Source organism: Styela clava, chromosome 11 (assembly GCF_964204865.1).
Source record: "Styela clava chromosome 11, kaStyClav1.hap1.2, whole genome shotgun sequence".
NCBI lineage: Eukaryota > Metazoa > Chordata > Ascidiacea > Stolidobranchia > Styelidae > Styela > Styela clava.
This window is the reverse complement of record NC_135260.1, coordinates 2,006,777-2,021,381: the sequence shown is the minus strand read 5'-3', so window position 1 is coordinate 2,021,381 and position 14,605 is coordinate 2,006,777. Positions and strand designations below refer to the sequence as shown.

The 14,605-nt window shown below is 35.9% G+C and overlaps 1 protein-coding gene across 2 annotated transcripts in view; it reads right to left on the bottom strand.

Annotated features, from left to right (window-relative positions):
- The window catches only part of LOC120347792 (uncharacterized), a 74,547-nt gene that overhangs the window by 44,576 nt on the left and 15,366 nt on the right, over positions 1-14,605 (bottom strand). For both annotated transcript variants that reach the window (XM_078117738.1, XM_078117739.1), the window contains 7 exons: positions 14,335-14,407; positions 13,587-13,793; positions 12,818-13,015; positions 12,155-12,205; positions 11,301-11,462; positions 8,665-8,874; positions 4,939-5,118 (listed from right to left, as the gene is read on the bottom strand). In XM_078117738.1, coding sequence (XP_077973864.1) covers positions 4,939-5,118; positions 8,665-8,874; positions 11,301-11,462; positions 12,155-12,205; positions 12,818-13,015; positions 13,587-13,793; positions 14,335-14,407 — 1,081 coding nt within the window. The remainder of the gene's footprint in view (positions 1-4,938; positions 5,119-8,664; positions 8,875-11,300; positions 11,463-12,154; positions 12,206-12,817; positions 13,016-13,586; positions 13,794-14,334; positions 14,408-14,605) is intronic.

Genomic DNA, 14,605 nt, shown 5'->3' with positions numbered 1-14,605 from the left:
GTAACAACGCACACTGTCGCCGTCATGAATTGCGCCTAGTAACATCGGAAATGATTAAATTCGTGATATTTTGAGTATTTTTGCACCAATAATTAGGGCGTGATTATCAAAATGGTGAATTTGCGAATTCCGTAAATAAAATTGTAACATTTTAGCTAGAATTATCACCGGGCAGGGGCGCAGCCAGGATTTTTTCAACGGGAGATTAGGGGGAAGTTAAAACATTACACCAAAACTGCAATTCGCGACGACGTAATGCGTTTATAACTAAAATGTAAGGTCGTTCACGGCGAAATTTCGCAGTTACGTGTAGCCCGCCTTTCTTTGCCCAACGGTCCGAAGTCCTATTTTTAAACATCGACCATTTATCCGTAGTCAGCGGGCATCCGCATCTAGAAATGAAACATTAAAAATCGCGAAAATTAAATTTGGAGAGATCTATAACTAGCAGATGTCAGTAGTGTCATCATGGTTTATATGTACAAAAACACGCTCGCATGTAGCGACGATCAAAATCATGAAAATGTGAAACTATTACTTGAGAATTATTGTTAATGAAGTTAAATTTTTATTGCCATTCAATGATTATTTCATAATTTTGTCATAATCGAAGGCTGCAGTAAATTTTTTTTCGCCGCGATCGTGTTGTTAAACTATATTAAAGCATGTTTTTATTCACTAGCAAATATTAATTCTCACGTAATGGCGGACATCGTAGTTTGGTTTTTATATTTCGGATAGAATTGTGAATTCACATCGGCGAAGATTTTAAAGACAACTATTAATGAGCGCATTCACAACGAAAATTGATTTTGTTCTGATTTTTATCTTCTGTGTAGGATTTGTATCAGTTCGTAAATTACCGTCCCGAGTTTAAGCGAACAACAATATTATTACTGACCCCGGGATGCGATATTTGTGAAGCAGATAGTTGACATTTCTATGCTTTTAATTTTAGATCGTGTCTGTGTTACTTTCGTATTAAATAATAATTGAAAAACTCCGCAAATTGGTTATCTCTTGAGTACTCAGTGTTAAGTATTTACGTAACTCAGCTTTGGGTTAAAACACTGATAGTAACTAAACACGTGAATAAATCGGCAATAATGGCATTTCGACATGGTCAAAATAATATTTCTCACCAATATCTCATGAAAGTTCCATAAAATACATTATTTACTTGTCTTACTTATCGACGTTTCTAAATTTACAAAAACGATGTTGACACGCTTTATACAAAATCGTTTCAAATTTATTGTTTCTACATGTTAGCGATAGCCGTCTGGTTAATTCTTACCTGTAACTCATTGTAAAGTAATGTTAATAAATTGTGTTTTGCTTTCCAATGCGCGGTTAACCGCGGTTAAATTCGTTCGTTTTCCGGAATTGCAATCAACAATTACACATTTTTTATTTATCATTATCAGTGCCGAATAAAAAAAGATAACATATCGTGAAGATGAAAAAAGTCGTTGAAACTTGAGTTGAATTAGTTGCAATTTGCGCCTGATTAGGCACCAGAGCACTCGAGCCCAATGTTTTTAGCATTAGTCGCATATGTAAAATATACTTAAAGGAGTGCTGTTTATTAAAGTCATCTCGTCTTATGGCCACGCAGAAATGACTTTATTGCCGAATTATTTAATCACAATTTAAAATCAACATTCAGGATTGGCACAATCTCAGATTTGCGAGATTTATCTGTAAATTAATACAGACACCATAAAAAAATTATAAAAGTTAATTATCGTATTAAATATTTGTATTCCGGCATCGATAATAATAATACCATTCGCTTAAAATTGGGACAGTAAATTTACAAACGTTGATAGGTAATATCAAGTCAACGCAAATGTTTATTTTGGTTTTGAAATTTGTCGTTGATGCCCTTAACAGCTGTTGCCGATGTGAACGCACGCGTAAGCCTGGATTGCCAAACCCGGGATATAGTCGCCAAAACGATTGCGGTGACAAAAACAATTAGCTATTATAACGAAATTAACCAGTAGAAAAGGCTTCCTTGCTAATTTTTCGACCGACGTTCTAGACTCCTGCTGTGCATAAAAAATATTCCTTATTCGTTAAAAATATTCAATTCGAAAAAATATTCGATTTTTCCCACCCCTACTCGCATATTAATGAGGAAATAGTTTAGATTGATTTTTGACCCTGGTCTGAGTTTGATTTATCGTGAATGACTAGACTAGCTAATACTGAATATCGCAAAATTCCGCGAAACGCCATTTGCTTTTAACATTCGTGGTTACAATAAAATGGCTGTTAAATGTTAATACGACCTATGTATTTTGTCAATTTGGCGATTTTGCAAATCTGTGAGATGCTGCTAAAAGTTTCTTCTAATTTAACAAACAATGACCCAAGTTTACATTCCATTACTAAACAATGTCGTGTCGAGTATCAGAAATTTCTGAATGGCTCCAGTAAATTAACTAAGAAGAGAACACAGACCTGTCAAACCAGTACTAGAAAATCGTGTACTTTGGTCACAATCCATCGATGTCATTGATAGTCACATGACCACTCTCGTTTAGAGAAAGCACTGCGGACATCTGGTTTCAAAGACGCCGCCGAGCGTTTTCGCGGTCGAAGCGGAATCCGTGTGCTTGTATAATAATCATATTATAAACAAGAATTTTGCCATTAATGCAAAAGCTTTATCTTCCATGTCTTCACCACATAGGTTAGAATTCCGGTAAATATCGTTATAATATGCAGAATTGAGTTACAAAAGTACTAGTATGTTACTTATTTGTCAACTTAATACGCACACAAAAACATTTGTCAACTTTGAATTTTTATTCCATTCAAAATCGAAAAAAAGTGCTATTTCTCTTCAAAATCGGAAAAAAGTGCTATTTCGCAGTCTCTAAAAAAAGTTGCGAAAGTGCTTCGCAATTTTCGCAAAAAAGTGCGCTAATAGTGAACACTGCTCACGACACTCAACTCCCTTCCATGAAACACCCGAAGAGTGGCAGAAAGAGGCTGGAGAGCTTGAAAGGACTGTATACTGGCTTCAGTACGGGCTTTTCATCGAAGCAATATCTATGTCAACCATCGCGCAAGAGACGAGCAAAGATAGAGTTTTGCGGAAGCTAAAAAATACATTGTCAAAGGGCAAATCCCTGAGCACAAATCGAGCTTCAACGAGTACCGGAAATTCCAGGATCAGCTAACACTCGTTGGTGGACTCATTATGAAGCAAGACAAAATAGTGTTGCCAGAGACACTCTGGGAAAAAGCCATTGAAAAAGCACATCAAGGAGACCACCCAGGGATTAATATTCTCAAGCGACGAATTCGCAGCCATTTCTGGATTCCAGGCTTAAACAAGCTTGCAGAAAACAAGGTAAATAGACCTTTTTGGTCCTATGCCAGATCACAAACATGTGGTAGTAATACAAGACATGAAGACGCGATTCCCAAATGCAAAAATTGTGAATTCCACAGCAGTACGTCATGTCATACCAGCCATAGTGGAAACATACACCTACTATGGGCAACCTAACACACATAGAACGGACAATGGACCACCATTCAACTCCAGAGAGTTCAAGGAATTTTCAGATAGACTAGCATTACTCATCAGACATCCTACCCTCATCAGACACCCTCAAGCTAACCCGGTGGAAACACTGATGAAACCTCTCGGTAAAGCAATGAAAATCGCACACGCTGAGGGCAGGGACAAGACCAAAGCCCTAAACAACTTTCTGACAGGATTTCGATCTACCCCTCACATTGCCACGGGGCAATCACCAGGAAATCTTATGTTCAGAGGTGGCTACCAACAAGATTTTCCCCGCAAAGTACCCACTCCACAAGAAGTTCAAGATGCGGAATATCTGGACATACAGCAGAAACTGGAGCGTCAAAGTTCCATCAACAGCTCTATCAAAAGGGCACCTTCACAGTTCAGATATGGCGATATGGTACTGATGCGAAACAATAACGCTAAGAAATTCGACCCAACCTTCGGTCCAGATGTTCTCAAAGTCAACAACATTGGCTGTAATGGACTGGCACTATAGCGTCAGTCTGATGGCAAAAGATTTCGAAGACATTTCGACGATGTAAAGCCATATTTCTCCGCACCACAACGTTCACGACTTTCTGCTCAAAACCAGACACAACCTCCTAGCTGGTGGCAATGGGATGATATGGCTCAGACTGACAGCAATCCCATTTCATTGGATACCCAATACCCAGAATACCAGGTGGATCACAGGCCACAGTCACACCCTGCGGTGCCACGAGCACTGAGTCACTTAGCTGACTTCAACAATCCAGGGTACACAGCAATGTATGACTATTGAAACAAGTATAAACGAGGGGAGTAGTGAAATGTCCCCAAACATTCACTATCACCCTAAAATACAGTGTGACTCAGTGTACTGAAAAAGTGCTTTATTGTGCTAACGTGTACAGCGTTTTGATATTATTTTATATGTACAGTAACACATAATTTCATTTCAATCTTCTTTTCCAACATGTATCCTTCCAGTAACACAACATTATGGCACTTGTGCCATGCCTTGACCTTTGCACCCCTCCAGCTGTACATGGCAATGAGCTTCCTGTCTGACGGTACTCTGGTACTAGACTAGCCTTGTGCACTGAACAATCTGCTTTAACTATTAACATGTAATTTACAGATAAAACAGTAGTTTACTGCAGTTAGGATTATATTCTTTGTTACTGATAATAAAAGCTCAGTTCTACACCCGTTGGTCTGTTCTTAGTCAAGCCAGGCTATCTGTCAGGAAGCGATCAAGCAAGCACAGCCCTGAACTTATTAGTATGGGCAGGAAACATACCGCTAGAACCAGCCATCTATAACATATCGATACAAGAAGTCAAATCGCATCTTCAACGACTAGAGCACAAGGGAAATCCAAAGCAAATTTTATACTTCTATACCTGCTTTACTAGCTTCTGACATTTGCCCAATTATTGTTTGATCTTCACGATTCCCCTCAATCCATTCCTTGCAGTCTGAAATGTTGGTTGATGAAGTTGCCTCTACAGCAGCTGTAGCAAGGTCGGGGCTGACTGGTTGGGACATCAGTTCCATTGAAGCCAGTGTTTTCAACATTTGGCCTGTGTAAAAATGCAAACAAAGTTATAATTCACGGGGAACAGATAGAGTAACTAGAATATTTGTAATGAGAATTTTAATTACAGATGATATTAATATTCACTAAAAGAATAGCTTTGTTCAATGTTTTTTAACAAACTATGGCAACAAAGCAAATTCTAACTGTGGGACTACACTCGTGAAAATGGTTATGGATGGCCATATCTGAAAAAATATTATACGGAGTAACATTTAAAAAAGATGTTTCAAGTAGGGATGGGCAATACAGAATACCGAGTCCGAAGGATTCGAACCCCTAAGTACTTGAATCCAAAAAGATATGATAACAGGATGTGGTTTCCGCTTCCGCTTCTCTAATTTATTAATCAGTGACTTCAGCAGCGTTTTCTCTCCGACAAAATCTCTCTTATTTGATTATACTTGTGTTCTCTCGCAAAGTACTCACTCGTGATGTTCTCTCGCAAAGGACTCACTCGCAAAAGCGGCAGATATCAAACACCGTAAATCCAGCTTGCATATTGGAAAGGATAAGATGATGTTATCGCACCATTTCTGCGTTTTAAAATTTTATTATCTCGCCTGCTTATAATAATAATTACCATTGGTGCCGACTGCCGGCTTACCGGAGATTTTCCGATCACAGCAATCTTTTTGGAATATGTGAAACATTATTTTAAATTAAATGACTTTTTGCGGCCTTCAAGTTTTCCTGGAAAATGATGTGTCTGCGACATTAGATGTTAAAATATTATTTGCGATTAATTTACATCCAATGTTACTCTTCATAACACCCCATTTACGAAAATACAAAGTTATATCACAAAACAATGCGTTTTGTTACATTCGTTTTGCACACCCAATAAAATACACATTATTTGGAATAGAAGTCGCCGACACCCCGTTTACGAAAATGCAAAGTTATATCGCAAAACACTGCGTTTTGTTACATTTATTTTGCACTCCCAATAAAATAAAAATTATTTGGAATCCTATCGCCCAAGCTCGATATAGAGTGTCCTGTTGTTTAGTAGAGTGTCGGGCGGTATTTTAGTCGACGATAATTTAAAAATTTGCCGCTTGTGGTATGTATAACGATAATAACTGAAAATTAAGATTTTACAATCGAGATGAATTTGTAAAATGATGTTATTTTAAGAGTTTGCTCGCAAAAAATAGGCACGCTGACATACTTGATCATAATTGATAGTTGTTCAATTTATTTTACACCATTTTTTAACGCTACCCAGTGCATCATCCGTTGAGGGATGCCAGTGGCAATGGTCTAGACCAGTGCTCTTCAACCGGGTGTACGGTATACCCAAGTGTATACCAGACCATAAGTTGGGTATAATACAACTGATAAAGGATATACAAAGGGTGTACAGTCTAAGTCAGGGACTCCAAACTCTAATATATTTAATTATAAAATATTCAAGCGAAGACAACAATGCAAACGCGGCGCATATGAAATATGAAATTTCCTTTATGCAAAGAACCGACTTGGGCACATTGTTACATCACAAATTATATAAATATTGCGGTCACATGTCTGGGTTGGTGATTTCGGCTGCCATGCACTGCCATTGTTTAATTTACGTTAAACATTATCCCCGTTGATGCTAACACCGTCAGTCAAATTTATAACTCGCGGACACTAGCCTATTAGATTGCATGATGATATTGCAGTACAATATGTGCTTAAAATTGAATGTTTATTTAAGCCTTAAATAAACATTGGTATTTGTAAGGTATAGAAAGTTCTTGAAATTTTGTAAAAGGGAATATCAAGATAAAAAAAGGTTGAAGAACACTGGTCTAGACTGTATGTTTTCGGCGCTCTCACATTAATAATAATTAGGCTTCCCGCTGCTTGTCAGCAGGGAACCTATTGTATTCATGTGTTTTATTATTATTATTATTTATTTATTATTATTATTTTTTCAAATTGGTCCTACAAACTTAAAATTCACCTCAAATGTGCAGAAGTTCTCAGCTAGCAATAAAATGCAAATTTTTTTTTACGCGGGAAGCCTGTTGAAGCTGCACGCAGCTCTAGTTTATTTAAGTTTTTTCATTTAATAGTTTTTTCATACCTTTTTTTTGTATTCCATAATTTAGTATTGAAGTGTATACTGCGCTATTTATTTAGCATATAAGTATTGAGGGACCACATAAAATTTGCATGATTCGAAGCAAAAAGTATTTTGTTAAAATTCTTATATTTTCATTCTCCAATTTGATAATAAATAAAATCCAATGCCCGGAGTATTTTCTATCAAATAATTGTGAACATACTACAGGTAGTGAGTGAGTAGTACATTCACAATTTTGCTTTTTAAAAATTATAATCAATGAATATCATTAATCACAGAAACAGGTATACGGTAGGTACCTTAAAGCTGAAATTGATTGGGGTCCTTATGATGGCAATACCTCATTTCAATGGAACTTGTATTAGTTAACCATTTATTACTATGACAAACAAGAGAGCTATGCTCAAATATATGGACACGTTTGAAATAAAAGTAAGTAATAGCCTTCTGAAGGAAAATTTTATCTTTAACCACTAAAAATTTCAGAGCAATTGGTCCAGTAATCAAAGAGAAGAGCGTTTTTTTAAGATTTCCACTAGGTCTCCTATTCTGTGTCAAAAAACAACATAATAACACAAGGATCGTTATGTTCACTAACGTGTCCACTAATTGCACTCTTGCATTTTGATGGTGGCTGTTGTACAGTAACAATATGGTTATCATATAGTGTCCTCAAACTTGTACAGAATTTGTAACCTCCCTAAAAGCAATTTTGAATTTCTCGGGCAACAGTTTTATCTATATTAATAGTTGTTTATAATTTTTCATGACTTATATTATATTTGACTAATATATTGATTTATAATTTTCCAATACCCCTAACATATGCCCACAGTTATATTTAGGTATGTCAGATTAACAATATTTGATCCCGAAAAGGAAAGTATGATATTGAAGTCACAGGAAAAGTTACAGAATAACATTTGTTCAAGCATTAACTGGGGTTAGTTGAATAAAACTATGACTGCAATGAAAATAAAAACCAAAATAAAACTACAGACTCACAAGATACATCGAAAAAGCTCATTTGTGTCTCATAATATGATTTATATTAATATCAGGTATCGATACCGGTCAAGCTGTATGTCAGCGGTTGACAAATTATGCTAATAGTTAGGATTACTCTTGCCATCACATCTCTGATTACACTTTTTGGGTCCCCACTCGCAGGTTTGAATTCCGTAGGAGAATAATTATGTGCGAAAAGGATGCTGGACTCTTCGCCACCACAGGTGGATAACATAGCGTAGTCCATGCATTTGAAACAAAAAATGTTTAACTAATTCCATACCATACATAGACTGGTAATCGGATGAGCGGCTGTGGTATGCAATATGAATATGCCATCTAACACTTTCCTCTCCCCAGAGGGATAAATGTGAAAATCCTACATAGTATCATCAGCCTATATCAATTCATTTGAACCAAACAAATAAAAACCAGAGCAAAACTCACCAATTCTTAATATGAATGTATCATGTAAGATATCAATGACATCTGGTTGGTTGTCTTTTTCAATCCATTCCGTGCATTCTTTATAGAATTCAGACAAAAGCACATTTGGTCTCGTTTTAATATAAACTACTGCTTCAATCGACGCTTTAACCTTTTGAATGTGGAAAAAGAAGCCAAGTTTCATATACAATTCAGAAACTTGTTTGATTTCTGCAAAAAAAAAAACATTGTTTTGAGAGAAAACTACATAGCTCTTTCACCTTGAATTATATAACTGTCCTCTAGGTCCATATCCAGTGATTTTTTTCATATTCCATAATTTTTATTATTCGTTATCGCCGTTAAAAAAATATCAATATCTAATATGAAATCCTGTATAGTACTATTTTACTTCATACAATGAAAATACATATAAAGTATACCAGTAAATCAAAAATACATATTCACCGCGACAAAATGTCGCCGCGATTACGCCACTTGTTAAAAGAGACGACTTTTTCAAGGAAAAATGATTTTTCTGTTGTGCAAAGTAATCAATTCATGACCGATACAGGCATATTATAAATGTCTTGCTTTATAATTTAATTGTCTGCAATTTAACCTGCGGTTGTGACAACATAACAAGAGTCACTTTAAAACACCACGGCAATATGTGGACATAAAAATGTGTGGTGAACTTCCCGATTATATATTGTTTTAATCCGTATTATTGTTATTTTACAAATTTGAGATGTACTTGTAACCAGGGATGGCCATTTCCAAATACTGAACTATTCCGAATACATTCTAAAATAATATTTTCGAATCTGGAATTCCGAATACATTCTAAAATCAGACATACAAATTTTTGTTTTAGTAAATCAATATCCAGTAAAATAGGAAATAAGCTCCAAATTGAAATATCAGAATAAAGCCACAAAACAACAGTACGAGGTAAGGCTAAAAAGAAACGTGACTGACGTCACAGATTGCGCAACACGATTAACCATCGGTAATCAACACTTTTGCAGTGTGGCTCCCATTTGTGAAAGACGTTGGGATTACAATAATATCTCGCGGGCCACTCGGAAGCCTTCGACGGGCCACATGTGGCCCGCAGGCCACGGGTTGGACGACCCTGCTTTAAATTATGTTATATATTATCACAAACCGGGAAAAAGTCGCATTCTCAACCTTGTTGAGATTAACCGTGTTTATATTTTTAGTGACGAACTGTTTCTAAATGCAGACCAAACATAATGTGTGCCTTGGGCACACGAAAATTTGCGCTTTTAGAATTTCGTGGTTATCAACAAAAGTTATATTGTTTACTGTTTCATTTTCAGTAATTTATACTGCCACTTTTCAATCAAAAATTTAGGTTTTACTACTTCATTTGTCTTGGCGCCCATGACCGTATAATAATAATGGCACAAATTTGTGATTTAGAGTGAATAAACACCAATGTGAAGGCGATTATGGCCGAAATAACACGTCACGCTGACGAAAACAATTGGTGACTTTTTCAGTTTTCAAAAAAAAACAACCCCGAAAACCCCCCTGGCTGCGCTACTGTTTCAACCTATCTTGATTTGCGCCATATAATGTAATTTTATGAGCGAAAATACATTGTAAGTGGTCCTGCACCCTGTGACAAATAAAAAGGACTATTCTTACTAGGGATGCGCAATGTAGAATAATTTACTATTCTAGAATAGTTAAAATCAAATCCAGAATACCGAATCACATTCTATTTTCATACTTATTCAAATAGTGGGAATTCCCACAATGCTGGGTTTAGATGTTAAAAATTTGTAAATGTATTACTATAAATGAATTATATATTTGGAAATGTCCTGAACATTGGATTTCATTTGATACTAAACAGGCATTTCCCAGGACAATAAAATTTAGGAATATTACAATATTTTTTGCCTTCAATTGTTCCAATAATAGATATGAAACAGCGTTAAATCATTTTCAATGTTAGTCTGCCCAGTGTACTAAAACATACCCGCTGAGAATAATTAGATGTAGGACCAGCGTGTGGCCACTGCAACCTATGCGGTCGTTGTAAAATATTAAATTTAACCACTATCAATCAAAATCAACTTTTTATTTCTGTGCGAGCAAGACTTGCAAAACAAAGTTCCCGTAAACGCGATTTCGTAGTTAGTTATTAGGTAATAACATCTAAAGACTAATTCCTTTTCTATGATTATCATTACATAGCATTATCTACACAGACCTCAGTCTGTAAACAATTAAAGATTGTTGCAATCAGATTATCGGAATATTGCTAGTAAGTCGGCACAGATAATTAATAATATTATACGTTAGCTATTAGCAAATCAGTAAAACGCAAAAATGGTGCAATAACGAGTCTTCGCCGTGAGTTGTATTTCGTCGACTTCTTGCCCCGAATATGCGGATTGAGATAACAGTGTTTGATGTGTACCGATTTTCGAGCAGACGCTAGTTATATTAAACGAGAGAGATTTCCAAGCGAGAAAAAACGCTTTAGAAATCTGAAATACAAAAATTGGCGCCGGAGAGGCGGAAACCGAATCCTGTTATCAAATCCCGTTAGATTCGAATACTTTGGGATTCGAATCCTCCGGATTTGGTATTCTACATTGCCCATCCCTAATTCTTACCCTCATATTTTGTTGACCACAGCTGAAGATCGTTTTGGTTTTCTATTGCCCAGTCCACACAGTTTTCAACATTACCACTGCCAATCAATTTTACAGCAAGTTGGGCCAAGTTTGGTTCAAATCCATACTTGTTTTGGAGCTCTTCGACTGTGGTTGTGCCACCTGACGAAAATTGAACATAAATTCATATTAAGCCTATAGTGTATGCCAGTGATTTGCAACCTTTAATACAGGAGGGCCAGATACAAATAACTGGGTGTAACCGCTGGCTTTTATTTAACATATAGGCTCTCGAGTAACTGCAGGCATAAAAATTTTGGTTATTGATCTCATGACATGTGTTGTTCGCTTCGCACAAGCTAGCTGTTGAGGCATTATAACGTCATAGATAATAAATTGGTTTTTCTTTGTGGGTTGCATCTGGCCCGCGAGCTGATTGCAAATATAACTTGACGAGAGATGATAATGCAACTCAGCATGTTTGTGCTAAACACAGCAATCCAATGGTTTGTTCAAGTACACAGCAGTGGTGGCTTGTTTTTTTTTTTGCTATACTTTTGTTTGCATGACATTACATTGACCATTGCACCATTTGACCATTGCACAAAAACACCTAGTCTTATGCCACAAATAAATGAATTATTTTGGCATGGTGAACACCACCCCTGCACCAAATGACATTTACTGACATGTTTGTTGCAAAAATAAATGTCGACAACATAATGGTCATTTTTTCGACTCTCCCATCAGTAATTCTATAACCTTCACTACAGGACTCACAAACTTGTTTTAAAACCAATATCCATTGCGACTTTTTCTCACTGTGAAATATTAATTTTTGTTGCTAATATTACCTGACTTTGTTGTAGCAGACGCTTCTGAAGCTTCTTTTACCTTCAGTTCCTCTGTAATCATGATGATATAATTGAAATAATAAAAGCTAATAAAAAGCTGAAAGCTATAAAACGCAAATTGGACTCTGATATCCTGGGCATTCATAATAGTAGTTAGTGAGCAAGAAAAGGCAGAATCACTAACTCTGGTAATTTAGTTTTATAAATAGTCAGGACCTCTGCTTTAAAAACATGAAATGTTACCAGTAACACACTTGCAGCAGATTTATAACATCGAAAAAGCCATAATAAAAATCAATAGTTTTGTAACAGAATTTGTTGGAATATTGGATATTTTATTATAATTTCAAACATTGTTAATATTGCATGAATATAAGTATATAACTATACCATATTTTTGATAATCACAAATACCCAAGGTATGTTATTAACCTCTCCCTTCACATTGAATAAATAGGCCTATAGCATGAATATTTTTGGAAATATTTTCATACGAGTAAATTTGAAATACTTGGACAGATTATGCTCAATAATCCTCAGTTGTAATGCCTTACTTAACTGTCACAAAATTTTCATTAGTGAAAGTAAAGATCTCAAGGTAATAGGGATAGAAACAGGTGATATTGTTCACTAGCCTATGACTGATATGTTCAGTATACTCACCTACTGCATTGTCATACTCGTCTGCTAATTCAATTGACTCGGATTGTTGTATACTACGAACTTCTTGTTGGCAAGCTCTATAGTTGCTGCAACCTTTCTTTTGTACAGCAGCCTTTGCTCGTTCCAGGCCCACGTTTTTGAAAGTATTGATGAGTCTATCCACTATCCATTCCATCATCTTCGATTTCGACAATTTGCCTGAAAAAAAAAATTTGTTTAGTAACTTAAGTAACAATTTGAATGGCTAAATTGACAAAAAGGAGTAGAAATTGCAGAATACTTAATTGATACTAATTCTTCAAACTGATTATTGCCGTAAATATATATTTTGTTTCGATGTGATGATGTAGGCCAGGTGTCGGCTTCACTGAATTATAGTAACAAAACAGCTGTTTTGACGATTACCACTATATTTTTCATGTTACACAATTCATTGCGAGACGGGTGTAGACTAATTTATATCATAATCTAACAAGTATAAAATTCTCAACTACTCGTTTAGTGAGCCTAGAATTTAATTATAATTAGACAAATGACAACAAAACGCAGAAAAGTTGATGCTAAGTTCAAAGGGTTCAATGGCGCCGAAAATGCAATGCAATCTATATTCTATCCGAGAGATGTATCACTGCTTCATTTTTAATATAAAAAGTATCAACCGTTTGGTTTTCAACTTTCTAAAAATATGTGCGACCCGCCAATGACTTGCAACCCTTATTTGGCCCGCGAGCGCCAAAAGCTTGCTGATCCCTGATGTAGGCAGACTCACCGCAACTGTACTCATATTCTTTTGACTTTTCCTCAATAAGGGAAAAGTTGTATTTGTTTTTTTCGGTCCATGAAAGACATTTTTCTATGTCACACCCGCTTTGTTGTACAGCAGCCTGTGCCTCTTGTTGTCCAATCCCATGTTTTCTAATTAGCCTTCTGGCTATATGCTCTTTCATTGCCGGGGTAGCTTTGAAAAATGGTTTACCTGAAATCGAAAAATAATTAGAATTTAGGCAAGATTCTTATAATCACTAATTGAAAAATTACCGTATTTTTGTATATTAAGCAATGATACATAATATGCATCTACATTTGGGGAAAATTCGCTAAGATTATTACGACTCCTTGATAAAATAGGGGTAGTCAACTTTCTCAGCAGATAATTCAATCTATGAGTCTATTAACGATATTAATTGTGTTCGATGCAACACGCGACTGCATCGATTCGTGACAGAATAAATGCCTTATTACTTACAATATGTGCAATATAAATGTATATAGTAAACTAAAGGTCAGGTAGCTCGATTATGGAAGCAGTTAGTCATTTCAGTTTACGGAGAACCACCCTAGGATGGCATGGAGTCCAACAATCCACTAGCACATAATTATCGTCCACAAGATTTAAATGCTAATTATAGGTGAGATAGAAAGCTGCAAGCATGTTTGTAACGCCAATGTGCCAACCGCTTACCTTAACAAACTCAATACCTTGCAATACGGGAAGACAAAAGTGCTGAGTCACAAACCTGATTTTGAGGTTAACTGCAATTGTTCAAGATCTTTCCCAACTTCCGTATATGCTTCCAAAGCTCTCTGTTTCTAAAAAGCCAAAAAAAGGGGTTTCATAAAGTGTGACTTGAACTTTCAATGCCATCATAGTTATGTCTAACACTTTAATCAAACAGTTACAAAAATAATCATTTGTAATAATTATGCGAGACATAAAATCAAAAAGATGCGGGCTTGTTACAGGAGGGGTTATTTTTTATTAACGTTCTGGTATTTTTTCATGGCATT